The sequence below is a fragment of the Hippocampus guttulatus genome, chromosome 12, assembly GCF_054856545.1.
Source record: "Hippocampus guttulatus isolate MCC_2025c chromosome 12, RoL_Hgut_1.0, whole genome shotgun sequence".
Classification (NCBI taxonomy): Eukaryota; Metazoa; Chordata; class Actinopteri; order Syngnathiformes; family Syngnathidae; genus Hippocampus; species Hippocampus guttulatus.
In genome coordinates, this window is record NC_141272.1 from 11,525,784 (window position 1) to 11,544,064 (window position 18,281).

The 18,281-nt window shown below is 43.2% G+C and overlaps 1 protein-coding gene across 3 annotated transcripts in view; it reads left to right on the forward strand.

The window, feature by feature from the left end:
• Positions 1-18,281, forward strand: part of cux1a (cut-like homeobox 1a) — an 87,436-nt gene that overhangs the window by 25,086 nt on the left and 44,069 nt on the right. For all 3 annotated transcript variants that reach the window (XM_086124645.1, XM_086124646.1, XM_086124647.1), the window contains exons 2-3: positions 7,702-7,812; positions 15,080-15,127. In XM_086124645.1, coding sequence (XP_085980771.1) covers positions 7,702-7,812; positions 15,080-15,127 — 159 coding nt within the window. The remainder of the gene's footprint in view (positions 1-7,701; positions 7,813-15,079; positions 15,128-18,281) is intronic.

The window sequence follows — 18,281 nt, forward strand, 5'->3', positions numbered from 1 at the left end:
AGCTACTTGGCCACGGCGGCGTTGGAAGTCTCTCTAGGGAGTGTCGGCAATCTGTTCCAATCGTCTTTACAGCTGACCGGATGACCAAATGAACCAGGACAGGAACTGCTGCTGTGGGCCAGCCAGGCCTGGCCAAGCAGGCCTACTGAAGCGGTCACATGGATGTTATCAACCGTTGACCAGATGTTAACTTCTGCTAAAAGATGTAATAAATGAAGTTGTCAATACATTTCGACAGTTGTTGCCTGCCTGACTAGTTTGACATGCGTTGGGTCTTCATTTGTTCAGAGGAACAAAATCTCACATTTGGAAGCGATTTCTTCCTTATATGAAACATCCATCCATCCATTCATTTTCCTAACTGCTTAACCTCATTACCATTCCAAGAAATGTATCACATTATCGTCAAAATATTTCACAGTGGATGAATTGTTTGTGTGTGTTTTCCATAGCTTTGAATGTGAGCGTTTGTGCATATGTACTCAGGGATTGGCTGGCGACAAGCGTTTTGATGGTATGATAACCGGGAGTAAAAATATCAGCTTCTCTGTATTGCAACGACAGCTCTAAATGTTATGATTTTAAAATGTTTGGATGAATAACTTTTGGAACACACTCCACGGGTACATTTGTACGCATAAAAGAGAGCAATGAATTTTTAAAAAGTAAAATAAAAACAGCAGTACATTGGTTGCAGTGTTCATTTTAAGACACCTTCAGAATAAAGCAAGATGGTTGGCGCTCTTGTGAATGATTATTGGACATATTGACTCCCTATATCAGCCATTTTTCGTAAGCATATTTTGCATCTCCTTTCGCTAGCACGGCACAGTACCGGAAAAATCTCCCAAAGTGTCGGCTTTTTTGTCGAGGAGAAAACCCTACCCCTCACCATAAGTCAGCTGTGCTAGACTCCAACTCATGGAATGCTAATGCGAGTCTCGCATGAAAACATTTTTAAGACTCAATTTTACCCCCTACGTCACATTAGCCGCTGCAGTCTGTCATGTCATTTTTTTCCCTGTCTGTGCAGTTAATTTGATGCGAAAGTCTCGAACCTGACGTCACCCGTGATAGCTTTTCTACTTCCTAACCTGTAGTGTTCCCAGAAAAAAAAAATAGTCCTGTTTCAAACCGTATTTCTTTTAGGGCGTTGTGGTTTCACTGTATGTTGGACTTGTTGCTCATAGATCTAGTTAAATGTAGAGCTGTAGACATGTTGGAGGTTTGTCTCTTCTCCTTCTCAATGGTATGATTTACCCCTCTTACGTCAGTAAAGCCCTCTTTCCACCAGTGGGTACAGTTCTTGTTGCAATTTTTTCATGTTTCACTTTTCATTGTCAAAAGTCTTAAAAGTTAGTTGATCAATTTTGTACCATAATAATTCATTTCATTGTGGTGGAACCTGCAGCAGTGGTTAAGATATATTTTTAAGTGGTGGTCTTGAAATTCTGCAGTTGCTTGATTGGTAGATAGAATAGAATAATGGGTCACCTCCATGTTCCAATGCACTTTTCAGTCTGAAATTCAATCGCATTGCGAAAACGAAACTGGTCCATTTACATGCCCCATTCTTTTCTTTTGGCCACCCAAACAACCGTTAGGCTGAATGTGAACTGTGCATCGCCACACAGCGCAGAGGGATTTTGCAGAATGACTCGATAATAATGGCAAAGAGCAGTTAACGGGAGAATCAACAATGCAATACAATGGCTGAGTGGCGACTCGGCATTCTATAAGTGATGTCACTCGCCGGAGATTGGTGAACAAAAGCATTTTCGTTGTTAAGCACGTTACTATGGATCTAACTAGGAACAATAAAACAAAAACGAGAAAGTATGCTTAAAATAGTTTTAGCTTATTCAAAAGATGGTCGGCCAAATTTACTTCACACTCTTTAAGTATGGTCTGGATGGGAAACAAAATATTTTTGGCATTATTATATGTTTACATTGACTATGTCTATTTGTCTGAAATCAGCCTTTATTTGTTTCCGTTTTTTTTTACCTCTTGTTTGCTTCACGGCATCTCTCACTGAGCGTTGAATGTTTGCAAGTGTGTGCGCACCGAGCAAATGTGTTTTTGTCAGGGTTCGTTCAACGTCGCAAACAGATGCACAGATGCCCCCCAACCAATTTAATGGTCTCAATTTTTTTACTTGCCGCAAAGAAATGTTGAAGATGTTCAAAATTTGATGGCAACAAGAAAAACTGTTTGCAACCATTAAAACAATGCGGGAATGTCTGGTGAATATATGCAACTGTTTGCAACATCGAACGAGCCGGAACAAAAAAACATTCTGAACACCCTTGCAAATTTTGGCTGCTTAGGTAGATATGGGCCGAAATAGGCTTTTGTCTTCGTTCTTTTTGGGTCGTGGGTTCAATAAATGAATAAACTAGGCCAGTGTTGTTCAACATGTAAAATAACTTGCCCAAGTTTTCGGAACAAGATTGCGTTGATGTGACTATTCAATCTTCACTCATGGCAAAGATCAGTCATGACATATGTGAACTTTGGTCAAAAAAGGACATGAAAGATCTTCATCTTTCCTTTTAAGCTATCAATTTTGCTCGAAGCTATCTTTAGTCTTTTAGGCTGTAACTGTGATGTGGCTATAAAAGCGGATCGGGTTGCCGTATCGACTTGGCCGCCGTCAACTTGCAAAGGGTTTCAAATAGTTTACTATTGCTAGCTCATGTTTAAGCATTTATGTTGCTTTTCTACCACAGTCGCATACATATTCATTTTGGCAGTGTTTGCCGGCCAACTAATACATTTTTTTCCCCAGTTTGTCAGCAAGCATTGCCTGTGTTGTGGTACCACCTGGGACCAGTTTTCCCACAGCTGATGTTGCAATGAGCATGCCAGTTTTATTTTGATTTTGATGATGGAACAGATCATCACCTAAAATGATACTTTGTCTGTCAGTATATTGTGCGACCTCTCGAGTGGTCACTAAGATGTGATGTGGGTCATCAGCGGGAATTGTGCACTTTGGGATGTTACGCTCCATCAGCAAGATGAGTGTAAAGTCTGCCCGTGTCTGCTGATGTGGGCAGAGAGTTTGCTGCATAGACAAAACCCGACCATGTATGAGCCCATCCCCCGCCCCCCACCACACATTTTCACCCAGGATCGTGCACAATTATTCACCCACTTGGAATCCGATCGATCCGCTTTTCGTGTGTGATGTGTTTATTTAGCTTAACGGCCAGAATGTTTTTAGGCAACGGTGATTTGGGTAACAAACTGGGATGTTTGCAGACCATCGGAGAGGGATTGGCCTGAAGAATGGAAGTTGTCCTGCGTTGAAGGAACCACTCTTGTTTTCAGTGACCAGCATTTTGTCTTTCAACAAAGCGTATGCGGGAAAAAAGTGGTTAAGATCGCATGACTGTCTGCGTCTTATGTGTTGTGTTGTATTATTTTGGTATTTTATGTGAACTGTTCATTAAAGCGCTTTGTTACAGCTGAAGCTGTTGTGAAAGCGCTATATAAATAAATACTGTATGTCTCGTATTGTTTCTTCACTGGAGGCTGAAGCAGTAGATAATTGCAGAATGAATATTTACTCTTGACTTCTGTTTCATCACACTGTGTAGTTGCATGTTGTCAAAACATCACATGGCCACTCTGACATCGTGAAATCACAATTTGACAGAAAAACCTTTCGGGAATTGAAAATACATTTGTTAAAACAGTAGCCAGTCAGCTTGGACTAAGTATGCAGCGTGTACAGTATTTCTGCTTGCAATTACTTTAAGAAACAAAGAAAAAGAAAGTGTGGGAGCTTGACTAATACACATTTCTAACAGCATTCTATTCACTTGATACAAAAAGAAGATAATGGAAAGACAACTTTCTGGGGTAAAATGAGGATGTCCGAAAAGTGTTTTGTATTGACTCTTACTTCTTCCAATTAAGTTATTCTCTCATTTCATTTGATCGGATTTTCAGATGTGATGCCAAATTGGGTCCTGATTTATTATTATTATTTTACATGTGGTAACATTTCTAGAAAAGACACATTTATGACCTCCTGTTCCCATCCCAAAGTTGTATTGGGCAATGTGGAACTGTGCCATATTGCAGGCTTTCAGGAGGTTCCACGCATAACAACACTTTTGTTGCGCCGGCTTGTATGTGTGTACCTCGCTTTAGCTCAGCTTCCCATAGCTGACGTCATTTGTTCCTCTTCAGACCGCAAACTGACTGAGGCCGAATTGTGCCCATGCTGCTTGCCACTCTAGTTTTATACAATATGTTGCCTTGATTGTTGACTTGATTGATGCTTACGGCGCAACACATTTTCCCGTAGTGTACTCTATATTAGCTACACTGGTGGTTATGGTTACACACGCACACACACACAAAAACAAACAAACAAAAAAAATAACAAACCACACCGTACGTAACACATTTCAACACTGCTGACAATTCACAGCTTCTCGCTCCTGTTTAAGCCCAAGCCTTCTTGTTCTGTTACAGGGATGTTCAATATTTACACATGTTCACAGAGGGATTCAATATTTTTAAAATGTTGCCCTTGTGCTGAATGGTGCATCCATTCCCAGGACAATGGGTGAGAATGAGTGAGTGAAAGTTGACGATGGTTATAAATATCAATGATCTCATGAATGAATCAAGTTGACTCAACCATTACCTTCACATCAACTACAAACATAATCATCTTAACATCGACGACAAAAAAATCTGAAAAGTCGCATAACCATTAGCTAGCAAGTTAATTTCTTCCAACCAGCTGTAGCCCAGCGTCACCAGTCCTACAACATCAATATTTTTGGACATTGAATGTAATGCGATTACAATTTATCACGGCCCCTCTCTTTTGAATTTTTTAAAAAAAATTTTATCGGGCGTACAAGCTCCCGCACACGCTCGAATTGACTAACACGCAGAGCAGCTGCTCCATGGCCAAAGGCAGACAGGCTGCTACATCAACTGCTCCATGGGCAACGAGAGCACGAATTGAGCTTTATTTATTTTTTTGTTCTCTTTTTTTTTGTCCCGTGCTGCTGCTGCATTAACCGCTACAGCAACGCTTGACCAAGTTCCATTCTTGGTCTTTTTTTTTTTTTTTTTGGTCATGGATTGTGGATAAAACAAGATCACGTCAACTTGGGGAATTTTACTTAATGCTGATGGAGGGGCGGGGAAAAAAAGCTTCTCATTAGTACTTGATCACACTATTTCTTTGGTGTTATCGTGGGAGGTGGGCAATGTGTGCGTGAGTGTGTTTTGGGACCTTGTCAGCAGACGGAGCCACAAGGGCCCCTGTGGTAATGTGTGTATTAAATGATTAGTGTGTTAGTTAGCATAACGGCCCTTCAGCAGCGTTTAATCACTCTCAGGGGTGGGCGGCCTCACAGGACGTGGAAGGAAAGGGTGGAGGAGGGGGAAGAGAAGAATTTCAACAGTGGAGTACGCTGCCTTTTGGATGATGAGTGGAGAGCGGGAGGTGGGGGGAAAAAAAAGTGTGACAGAGGGCAAGAATCCAACAGCAACACAATCTGAGCACGGCTAGATACGATCTTTATAAGGCCTTCAACGTCTTGTTAATGTCAGCTCTTGGCTCATCATCATCTGGAGCGAACGCCCATAAATAACTTTTAATAGCAATGCAGAATGGACACAATAAAAACGGGTCTCGCCTCGGCGACACGCGCTTTCCGTGTGGGTTCGCGGCGCCATGGCCGCGATTGTCTGGTGAAGGTCTTCCGGGAGCTGTCGGTCGATAATTGCTGTGAAAAGTGCGTGTTGGAGTCGCAGCCTTTTGCCAAGACTCGTGCAGTGGCAAGTGATGACACTTGATTGCGCAGCTTAGTTCACTAGGCGGGGTTCCCCCCCTGGCGGGACATCCATGTTGTGGTTCTGTTCTCAGCTGCAGCAACACGCCGGGCCATTTCACAATGACTGTGTGTCTAGTAGGGCTCGAGGACGAATAGTGCCTCAGCGATTTCTTAGGTCTGAGACCCGTTCAGCTTTGGAAGGTGCTTTTAATGTGGACTCATTCAATTTCAGTGAGCTCTTGACCTTTTACTAACTTGACCAGTAATGAGGATTTCCAAACTGAATTCACCTTTTTATAGACTAACTTGAGTTTCTCCGTGGAATCAGAAATGAATCACATAATATTATTTCGTTGTTCTCTTCGGGAAAGCAAGTCAGTAATTGTCATCACAATGTGCTCTGCTATTTTTGTCATTTGTTTAAAGGGTGTTGACATAGGGGTGCATTAACCAATCACACAAATGTAAAACACATTCTGGGAATTCCCAATGTTGCCCAGTTGTCCCGAGGTGATCATGTAATTTTTCAGCTGATTGGCATGGGCTGAGAAAGATTACTTCCCCCCCCCCCCCCCACACTTATTTGTAAACGTCATAGAGTGACAGTATAATCCCGAGGTGCAAAGATATATTGCGAAACGGAACAGACAATATCTTGGTATTATATTACACAATATAATGTTTCAGCTTCGTGTGGTTGCATGAAAAGGAAAATTCCTATAAAATTCAGAAGCCGTATTATACAGGGGGCTTGACAAGTCATGAAAAATCTTCACATTGTGTCGACGTTTGACTATGTGGGCAACATCTAAGGTTTGTTTAAAAATAGAAGCACTGATTTATTTATTCATACACGTGACTCAATACGCTTCACTTTCTGTAACTAAATGTATCATAAAGGTTTAAAAAATGGTTTAAAATATCACTAAACGAGGACACAGTGCAAGAAAAAACCCTGCGAAAACATGATTTTAAAAAATACTTTAAAACACCTTAATTGTAGGTATGGGAAAAGAACATAATTTTAAAGCAGGATTCAATGTATTGAATCTTTATTCATTCAAATGATTCACGCTGATATTAAAGGATGCCAGCAAATTGGGGGACCATATTATACACAAGTACAGAGAGAAAAAAAACTGCCTTTGGGGTGGTGTATTATAAACGAGTGCGTGTTATTCACAGGATTTTACAGCACGCACACACGATTGATTTTACAGTACGCGATTGCTGGCATTCCACCAAAATGCTTGTTGTTTAAGTTGGAACTTGTTAAGACCAGTTGTACAACACCGATTTGTTCATATACTGTATGAACCCCGATAAGCAAGGATTGGGATACCTTTGTTAAAATAAAACCATTGAGGCAACTTTGATGCATGATCTCCTTTACTGAATGCTTGCTGAGGTATGGGGTTGGGATTTTGCATCAGCAGAATTTTGCGCATAAATCTTCCACTGAGTGGTGATCTAATTTTTAGCATACTGCATCATGTCCATGAGAGATTGGCATTTGACGACATTTCCTTGATCAACGATGAGTAAAATAACAATAAATTCATTGTATTCAAGGTTTTTTTAAAAAAAATTATATCGGTGGTGCGAGAATCTCTGGATGGATTATTAGGTCAAGCTCTAATTTTGATGGAATACTTCCTGATGAATCCATTTTCTCACAGAAAAAAAAAAATCAAGAACCTGATGTTTCATGAATGTATTTCAATGTGACATAGAAGTGTGTTTTTGTATGCTCTTTATGCAGGACTCACTACATAGATATTTTGACAGCTCATATGTGGTTTTCTTCCAGTTGATCAATTTAAAACTCACAGAAAAAATATGTCCTTTAACGGTAATCTTATTTGAAATTGTCGCGTTTGTGTTGCAGAAAGAACTCGATGCCACCGCCACACAGCTCGCCAACAGACAGGACGAGAGCGACCAGTCCAGGAAGAAGCTCATCGACCTTAGCCGTGAGTTCAAGAAGAACACACCAGAGGTGAGCGAGTGTGCCTGTCAGCTGCGAACCCACCCGACACGACACGTGCCCCTGCATTGTCTGTTGACCACAGTTTGCCTCTGCATGCGTGTGCGCTCTCCTTCATAAACGCAGTCGTGATTATTTCCAGAGAAAGTGCAACAGCAGAGGAGGAGCGCGGAGATGTGGGCTTGGCTCCCAAAAATAGTCTCTCCATTAGTTTCCCTGAAATCCTAAAGAGACAAAACAGAAAACCCTTCAGGGGTTTGTATTATCTGACCTAGTTTATTTATGCGTGCAGAAAGTGTGGTCCCTGTGTGTGTGTGTGTGTGTGTGTGTGTGTGTGTGTGTGTGTGTGTGTGTGTGTGTGTGTGTGAGAGCGGGAGGGAGCGGGAGAGAGGCGGAGAGTGTGACAACGCTACAAAGTGGGATCAGGGGGGAATTCTGTCCTCTTCCTGTGTTTCCATCCCTCCTCCTGGGAATTTTTGTTTCATCTCTGTTACCCGGGCAACACATTTTTAAACCACACATGTGAAAACAAAGTATTGTTATTATTGGTAATGTCACCATGGTGAATTATTGATGGCCCAATGAATTATGGATGAACGCAGTAGACGGCGGATAGAAAATTGTCAACTCTCTGCGGAGTTGATCGCAGACCTATTATGGTTAACACAGGGTGAAGATTGCCGCTATTGACTTTAGCTCGGAGCACACCCGCTTGAGCGGATGATCCTCTAGAGCAGTGTTTTTCAAACACTGTGCCGCGAGATTTGGTCAGGTGTGCCGTGCGAAATGATCCAATTTGTATGCCTGCGCGGTCAACCACCTGGCAGAGTAATCATGTAGTACTCTTCCATACCGGTAGGTAGCAGCAGCAGCTAGCCAATTGCCTTGTGCTTCGAGACTAGCGTAGTTTCTGGCGCGAGGCAATACAACGAAAGCTATCTTTCATTTATTTTCACCGCAGACGCAACAGCACCGACTCCGTTTCACGTCACAATCATGGAGTCCATGGCTCGGCCGACCTCAGTGTCGACCACACACATGAAGGTTTTCAATTGTAAACATTGACCAGATAGAAGTTTTACGGTTGTTAGCCCTGACTTTTATCCTATCAGGTCGGAGAGGCGAAATCTTTCAACACACCCCACATCATATCACTCGATTTACCATCATTTTAGAGGCATTTGATAATTGCACTTTTGAATGGAAATTAGATCTGAAGTGGGGTGATACCGCTCAAATTCGACCCGCTTTCTAATACGAGCCTACTTCACAGTAGTACTGGTTGAAGCGATTAGTCAATGAGCCTCGTTAGCCACGCCTCGTGAATATTTCATGCTTGAAGTTGACTAATTGCTCATCACAGGTTTTGGGCATCTTGTTTTGTAATTGGCCAGGCATAATGCCCTTTGGAGCAGCAAAATGCCCAGCCAACAAGGTGATGCGTTCTTGATATTTACTGAGCAGGTTCAGGAATACAAAAATAAGCAGGTTGTGGAAGTGCATTTGAAAAGTTGGGCGATATTCTGATTTTGACACCCTTTCACCGTCTCCTCGTTACACCGGGGTATTTGGTAATACCGTCGCTAATTTTAGACATATTCTGTAATTTGCGCCAACCGCCGCGAGCCTGTCTGGACTCATTGTCCAAATCTGTAATCGACGTTCGTTTACCTTTTAACCAAATTCGAATGGATTACTAATTGTGCTTTTGCTGAAAAACACATGATAGTCAAAAAAGAAAAACTTTTATCAAAGTAGTAAATGGTAAATGAAGTGCACTTTTACAGTGCTTTATCTATACCATAGGTTTTCCAAAGCCCTTTTTTAAAAAGATACCAACGACAATGCAGCATCAATTTGTGGTTTAAAATTTACTTTAACCTCCAGGATTCCTCGCTGCGAACAATCGAACGGCAGAACACAGGGTGTTCTTCAAACCATACATCCATTCGTTTGCTGAAGCATTAATCATTTTGGATTCATTTTATATCTGTTTGCTTGTCGTCAAGCTGCTGTCTAGCGCTATGCTAACCTGAGTATTTTCGTCTCCTCTCCGCCATAGAAATTGACATATGCCCTTCGTTTGCCGCTGAGAGAGGCCAGCAGACAAAGTTGTTCATAAACTGTCTGGCTGGGCCTCAGTGACTGCTTAAGAGTTGAATTTAATGCTCAATAGACGACGACTCCGGGTTCGCTTGCTCTAAGGTAGCCACTAGCCCAGCTTCACATGACACTCTTGAGCCTCTTTTTCTCTTTGCTCTTAAGTCATTTCATTCTTTGGGGATTTTGACCCAGATTGGATTGTTACAAATATCAGACATCCAGCTATGATATAAGCTATTTGGCATTTTATAATATGTCATTTCAACATGGCAGCCACTCAGAGCAAAGGCTCTATTGTTCGATATCTATGCGCTATCTATCAATATCTAGGCAACAACGGCCGCCTGCCTGAAATGTTCGTATTTTGCCACCTTTTTCTAAACGATCGCCAGCCCCCGTAGTATTTCAAAATGTCTTGTGCAGTTTGGCAACCTGTTGCACTGTTGGCATTTCAACTAAAAAACGCGCCCCTTGTTCCATGTCACACGACTAATAGAATGTCAATCCCTGTGCAGTCCCAAGAAACATTATAGCTTGTAACTCATAACTATTAGTTTAGTTATAGTAATAGAGTTGAAAAGACAACTGCACGTATGTATGTGCTGGGAAAAAAATATATATATTATTATTAGATATTAGGTCCCCAAGTGCAGCATTTATTCATGACGATTTTGAAAGTGACACTGTTGCTATTTTTTAGACATCGGTGGATACCGTATCACCAAAATACCGCCCAACCCAAGAGCATAGTGGTTAGTGGAAGGCTGAACCGTGGTGCCTTGAGACATGTGATACTCTACATGTTTTGAGATTTGAGCTCTCATTGGGGCTCTTTTTATTTTTTTTAAGTAATTGCCATAAATGTCACCCCCCCCCCCCCAAAAAAAAGCCCAGCACACAGACATTCCTTTGACGCTAGCTGCAATCAGGTCTAGTGCAGCTTGTGTGAAAATGCTGTTATCATTTTTTTAAAAAGTATATCTTCGACTGTTTCAAATAGGACCCGGCCGATTACTAGGCTGGACGATTTGATCGCTCAATGCTTTCAAAATTCGACAAGTTTTGCCGTTTCTGCCTTACAGAAACACATTTTAAGATGAGACAAAGATAATGACATTAACACCCCCTCCTCCTCCAAAAAGCCAATTTTTGCCAATTTTTCTCCCAGTTGTAAGATTCAACAAATACTAAAGCACAAAGTATTATGAAGCAGTCAAACGATTTGCCTGTAATTCATAACTTTATTTTTGTCAGTGACTAGGGACCAACAAGTTATTTTATTCATTAAATAGCTTTTGAATTGATCTGCCGATTAATCACTTACCAGAATTTTATTCTGCCAAAGACTGGAATTCCACTCAAGCCTAGATATTTCTTTCCAATGTCATTTTCAAATCTAACAGTTGCAGGCGAAAATGAAGCACACATGCTCAAGGAAGGAGGAAGTGTTACAATCACACAATAAACACACACACACGCACACACACTTACATAGAGGCAGATAACTGGGCAAGGACATTCATCAGTGTAACAAGGCTGTGATTTAGGAAGGCTCCTCTGGCGTCTGCGTGGCCCTTGGCATCTCCCTGGTATGTGGAGGAGGAATCCGAGCCGGGCCAGTCTAGTGACAGGATTCATTACAGGGCTGTAATGGCACTAAAAGGCACAACACTTTGAAAGAAGCCTATAAGTGTTGATGTGGTCTTTTCCAAAAAGGCTGCTTGGTAAAATTTGATGATGTGGCCTGATTAAAAATGCCGTGATTGTGTCCGTACGCACGTACGTGCGTGTGTGTGCGTGTGCGTGTGTGTGTGTGTGTGTGTGTGTGGCCCGTTCTATGGAGCGTGTGCGTGTGCGTGTGTGTGTGTGGCCCGTTCTATGGAGCGTGTGCGTGTGCGTGTGCGTGTGCGTGTGTGTGTGTGTGTGTGTGTGTGTGTGTGTGTGTGTGTGTGTGTGTGTGTGTGTGTGTGTGTGTGTGTGTGTGTGTGTGTGGCCCGTTCTATGGAGCGGGCCCGTCAGCTCTTTATGGTCGGCACCAGTCAGCGGAGATCATAGTCACATCAGATCAGACTGCATTAAGTTGAGCGGGAGTCCGTCTCTGATCCATAATTCAGCAAGCAGGAGAGCGGGGCCCACGTTGACTGTGTCTCGTCTACTGAGCCGTACTCGCTGTGAACTACACAAACACACGCACACACATACACACGGCAGCTTTTGTAACATTTTAAAAGTAGTGCAAAGAAACGCAGTGTAAAAAAAGTTTTCATTATTTATTTGGACTGACACACTGATTTTTTTTTTTGCCCGCGTGCGTGTGTGTGTGTGTGTGTGTGTGTGTGTGTGTTTGTGCTGCCTTAATTATTCATTCTGTTCTTAATTTTCCTTTTAGTTAGTCAAGGCTCCTCTACGAGCCTTTCATAATGGGAATTGTTGTAAAATGCCCCAAAGATTGCTAGCCAGAGGCAGCGGAAGTAAAGCAACTCTATGTGTTCTTGTGTGTCGTCCTGCATATGTATGTGGGCGCACACATGCACATGCGCACGCGTTTGTGTTTCGCTGCGGGGCAGACAGACAGCGAATGGGAGTTCCATATTCCCCGGAGACTTCCTCGGGCTGGCCTGTCTGCTGACTGCCGGCAGCTCACACACTAGCCATCCATCTCCTCCTCCTCCTCCTCCTCCTCCTACTGGTGTTGTCTGCATACACACACACACACACACACACACACTGCGTGCGCTCGTGTGTACATTTTTATGTTGTTATATGTCATAAATCTTTGAAAGTGGAGGGGGCCGGTGGGGCAGCACACTGGAGGGATGACCAAATGGGTTCAGGGCAGCAATAAGGTTTGGCAAAAGCAGCAAATAACTTGTCCTGCCATGTTTTCTTTATTCAATGTTCGTTTGCGAATCTACTACTATTACTCCGTGTCATTTAAACAATTGTTCAGCTGGCTCTTTTATGCAAAGAACTTGGGGGTGGGCGTCGGCGGGTTCACAAGAAGTTTATTTGAGCAAAGTTGGCGTTTATGGCAGCGTGACTAGACGGCTTTGCGTTGCACAGAGATTTCTAGGTTTATTGTACGTCAATAATGTATGTTTAATGTTGAAAGTCATTGAAAACAAAGTGAATGAATGGCGGATTTATGAAATCATTATTTAATTAGAATAAATTGCAAATGAGAGGAGACGCTGTCGTCCGCTATGTGTGGGTGTTTGTTTTGTGTCTGCTTATCTTGGGTGCGTTTGAAAGGGAGCGAGGGGGTGGGGTGAAGGTCATTATCCCTGTCGGGGGAATATTGAATTGGTCCAGACAAACAGCCACTGCGACCCCTGATGAGGTAACAATAGAGGCGGGTCAGAGAGGTCGCGACCTGTCCTCAGCCTGTCTGGACGGAACTGGGATCTGGCCAGAAACTGTTCCCGGGTCAGTTTGGGATATGCCGTCTCACCACTGCCTTGTCCGTGAGGTTTTTGGTCTATGAGGCGTACATCTGTCGTTGCCCCACTTCACATCTTTATAAGGCACTGTTATTTTTTTATTTTTTACACTTTGCGCGCGCGTGTGTGTGTGTGTGTGTGTGTGTGTGTGTGTGTGTGTGTGTGTGTGTGTGTGTGTGTGTGTGTGTGTGTGTGTATTCAGCGAGTGTGCAAATCAAATGTTCCTGAACAAAATGTACTATTCTGCTACGCTTTTTACCATACGCTCCAGTTCAGTCTGTAAGGATGTAGGCTCAGCTAACAGCCTGGTGATTTGCATGTTCCCCTGATACATAGTCCACTAGCTATCTAATCAGAAACTGCTGACTTACTGGAAAGTCATGCAATGGGACTTGTGCAGGATGGAAAGTGTTTGCTGTATAGTGATTTAAAAAAAGAAAAATTCAAATGGGTGCTCAGAGACAATTTGCATTAACTGTAGGCCTACTTTGCGGCTTATGCTAGCTCCTCGCACGCAGTCGTGGTGCCTCTGGGTGGCCCAGGTGGTGCTGCACCTGCTCTTGTGAGAAGCCCGGTCCACTCGGGCACCCCAGGGTGCAAACCTGGTCTCATGCTCATCACTCACACGCGCACCGCTCATTCCCTCTTGACTGTGGTGAGAGTGATTCTCTGAGATGCGCTAATTTGATTACTGCTATAGTGGAGCCTCCTCCCAGTTGACTACAATCTGTTTCCAATTTGTTCATTTTTTAAAGCTATTTGTGTAAAATTTGTGATGAAGAGTGTGCGGATTGTTTCATGTTTCAGTGTTAGCGCAGTCATATTGGATGGCTATCTCTTGAAATGCACATGGAAATAGACACAGAAAAAATGGATGGATGCGCCCTCGACCATCCAGTCAAGTAATAGCGTTTGTGTGGTTTTTCTTTTTGACTGGTAAAAAGTCAGAAAATCATTTTATTGACATAATTTAAAAAAAAACAACAAATAACTATCTACAGTATTTGTGTTGTTTATTCAATTTTTCTTTAATTCAAAGCTAGCTTTCAGTACTCTGCGTAAGTTACATGAACTTCTGGCCGCACACATTCAGCCAATCACAGTTGCCAGCGGGCATGCGTGTTGTTTGAATTCACATGGAAAATTGCTCAGTTGTTGACCATGGAAACACTACATTTTTGATAAACAAGGGTAGGAGATATACTGCCCTCATGCTGAACGTGATTTGAGCTGTTTGTGTGATACGATTACATATAAAGGCGGTGCACTTCATCACATACACACCAGGTAAAAAGTGGACCCTGGCCAAACAATGTAGGATGCAATAATGATTGCAGTCTGTGGACACCGGGACTTGGACATCACTGCCAGCCCAGCTTCCAATGCGAGCCAAAAAGGAGCAGGCGTTGGAGTTTTGGTGTAGCTTGTTAAATGTGTGGACTTGTTTACAGCATTTGAACCAAAATTGCGATACTTAAAGCAAATGAAAGCCGCGGCCTTGAAGGACTGGGTTAGTTTTTCATTACTGTCAGAAAAGGAGATGTAAACATGTAAACGTAATGTTGTATTTAATGTTGATCTGCATTTTTAAAAGTAATTTTTGGTAGGTTTTCCAGTTGTCTGGTTTTAGTGGTGTTCACATGTTAAGGCACCGCTTTAATTGTTTGAGTCTGTTTTCACAATGTCTCAGTCATTACAATTTCATCGAACCTGACCAATCTTCCTTCATTTTCCAGGACTTTAGGAAACAAGTCGCCCCTTTGCTCAAGAGCTTCCAAGGAGAGGTGAGTTCTTCCTATTATACTTGTGATAAATCTGCTTATTAAACGCAGCGCTCAGCAGACGCCATTTTAACAGCCGCTCTGACTTCGCTTGTCCTTTAGTCTTCTCTATTACTTCTTTTCCCTCCCAACTCCTCTTGTTCTTTCTCTCGCCACTATCTCATTTCCCCTCCCACTTTTTTCTCCTCTTGATTTTCCTGTCCTATTCATGAAGTCCTGTAGCCCGAGGGTGTGTTTAAATTGCATCCTGCAACAACAACTAAAAAAAAAAAAAAAAAAAGGCATCACTAAACCCTGGCTTTAGCCTGTCGCAACTCACCCAATGCCATTTCCTCTGAATGCGTTTATTTTTCTGCATGTCTGACTGGGGTATTTGTTGTTTTTGTTTTTTGTCGGTGGGGGTGAATCACAGGCCATTCCTCTTCATTATGACACATTTATTTTTTTTCGGTGTAACATTTCATTCCCTCACCCACCCCCTACATTTGCATATACCTTGACCTATAAGGGGTGTGTGTGTGTGTGTGTGTGTGTGTGTGTGTGTGTGTGTGTGTGTGTGCGCGCGCACACTTATATCACACTCCCACACCCAAACTCCTCCATCATTTTGGCCTATTTCCACGCTGACTCCTCCTCTCAGCATTTCCAGTTCACTCCCATATGTGAGAGAGGGTAAGAGTGGAAGCGGCTGTTTTGGACTCAGGCATTATTTGGGGCTGGAGTGGGTGGACATGCGGTGCAGCCAGCTCCCTGACCAGCTCACACAAAAACATGCACACACACTCTGTGCACCCAAATAGATAGTGACAGGGCTGCTGTCCTACTGGCCATAGAATATTACAGTTTAACACTGGGTTATTTTCCATATTCTTGTGTTGGTTGGGGCAGTCACCACAGCCAGCGGTTGTGTTGAAAAAACAAAAACATGCTATAATTCAAAGTGGTTCCAGCATGTTCTGCTGATGATCCACACTCTATTTAGAGTGAATAAACTGCACCAATGTACAGTAATTGGGGTTTTGTCAGCTGTTTCCAACACTGTGTCGACACACCTCAACGTGCACAGTCCAACAAAATGAGGCGCTCAGTGGGTGGTCGGCCAGCCGAGGAGACATTATTGTGCGATTATTGAGATAATACTGTACACCCGCGCCAGTCGAGAAGCAGACCATCAATCAGTCAACTATTCTGCTCTGCCGGCATGCCACAACATGATCTGCACCAGGAGTGTGTAATTTTTAGCCCGGGATTTGTTTGCTTACCCCCCCCCCCCCTCCCCCCAAGCCCTTTGAACGAGAATAAGACAGCGTCACGTCTTCATTGCCTATCCTCCAGCAACCGTCTGGATGTCAGTTCCAGACAGAACTTTGAAGTTTGGCTCTTTGTCAATGGAAGGTACATACCTGCAGGTTGTAATTATTATTATTATTATTATCAATAAAGTGTACAGTTTCCACAGAGCCTCACTTTTGTGTGTGTGTGTGTGTGTGTGTGTGTGTGTGTGTGTGTGTGTGTGTGTGTGTGTGTGTGTGTGTGTGTGTGTGTGTTGCATGCTCAGTCTTCCTTGTTGGTCCATCGATCAGATAAGCTTTTCCATTATCCGAGGCTTCAGTCTTTGCTTCCCATAGCCGCCTCTTATCAGAATCAAGTGGGGCCACACACACACACACACACACACACACACACACACACACACACACACACACACACACACACACACACACACACACACACACACATTCCCACCCCCTCACCCTTTCACCCACAGACTCACCAACCACTCAGGTGGGCCTGATGCCCTTCACGCAGGAATAGTGGTGTGAGGTGGTGCTGAGTGACGATGGCCCAAGGGCGCTGACGTACATCTACGGATGTGCGCTCGGGATGTGTCAGGAATTCCTTTTTTTTTTTTGCAATTGCAAGCATTTCTCCCGATGCAGGCGTGGCACCATTTGTGTCACTTCATTTGTTTTGAGTGTGCGTGTGTGCATGCGGGGTATGGGGGCAGGGGAGGATGTGAGAGCAGATGTGATCGGGATTGGTGGAGCGCGCTGCACTCTGGGAACCGCAAGGGCTGCATTTGCAAATCCTGGGTGGTCTTCTAATGGCTCTGGTCCTGCAGTTAACCTGCCTCTAACTGTAGGGTGTGTCCTACATTAAACTCTATTTCCTGCCTCCCATGTCGGGCTATATAAAGCTGCCGTACCACTGACCTTGGCCCCGTCATTGTACAGTCATGCAGCTGTCTTCCTTCATCGCCTCTGGAAGATAATATATGTGTAACAAACATTCAATATTTTGAGTTTTAGCCACTTAAATACACTAATCATGTTGTCTCTTTTTCCCTCGCTGCGCACATTTGATTGCCCCCATTCAATGACGCACTCTGTGCTATGAATTTTGGCTGCTGAGACTGCATGCTTCATCCATAGGTACACCGCGATACAAAATTATGAATTACATTAACCGTACTGGTATGTATGACTTTTCTGACTTCAGAGGTGCATTTTTTTTCCCTTAAGATTGGGTTAGCCAACTTTAAAGTGTAAATGCATGAGCTGTCTGGGAGCAGATGAAAATAACGATAGGGAGGTTTGATTGACACGTTGGCAGAGAGACGCTAATCTAAGTTTGATTCACCGAAGTTCTAACAGCACAATAACAAACTTGAACAGGTATTAGATATTAAATGACTCACTCAGATCTTGGTGTCAATCAAAACTGAGCGTGATCATCTTTGGCAACTTCATGCAGTGTGTTTTTGCACACCTAATGTTGAGGCCAGGGAGTTGACAGCATAACTGTTTACAGGGACACGCATCGGTTTGATTGTGGTGTGTGAGCAGTATTAGTCCTGAGCATCTGTAATCTTCCATTAGTGGCTGCACAATTGACGAACGCAATCACTCCATCGTGTCACACTATGAGGGCAATGCACACGGGGGGAGATTTAACATATAAAAGCGAATGTGTGTATCTGCATGCGAGACATGTCAGACCTGTCCATCCGGAGCTTAAAAGAGAAACATGAGAGGCACGTGACAAAGAATGACGGTTGGAAAGAAAAATGGACGGGAACATGGACATGACGAGAGGGAGAATTGGAAAGAGAAAAAAATAATGGAGGGGGGGGGGTGTGAGGGGTACTGCTGGCACC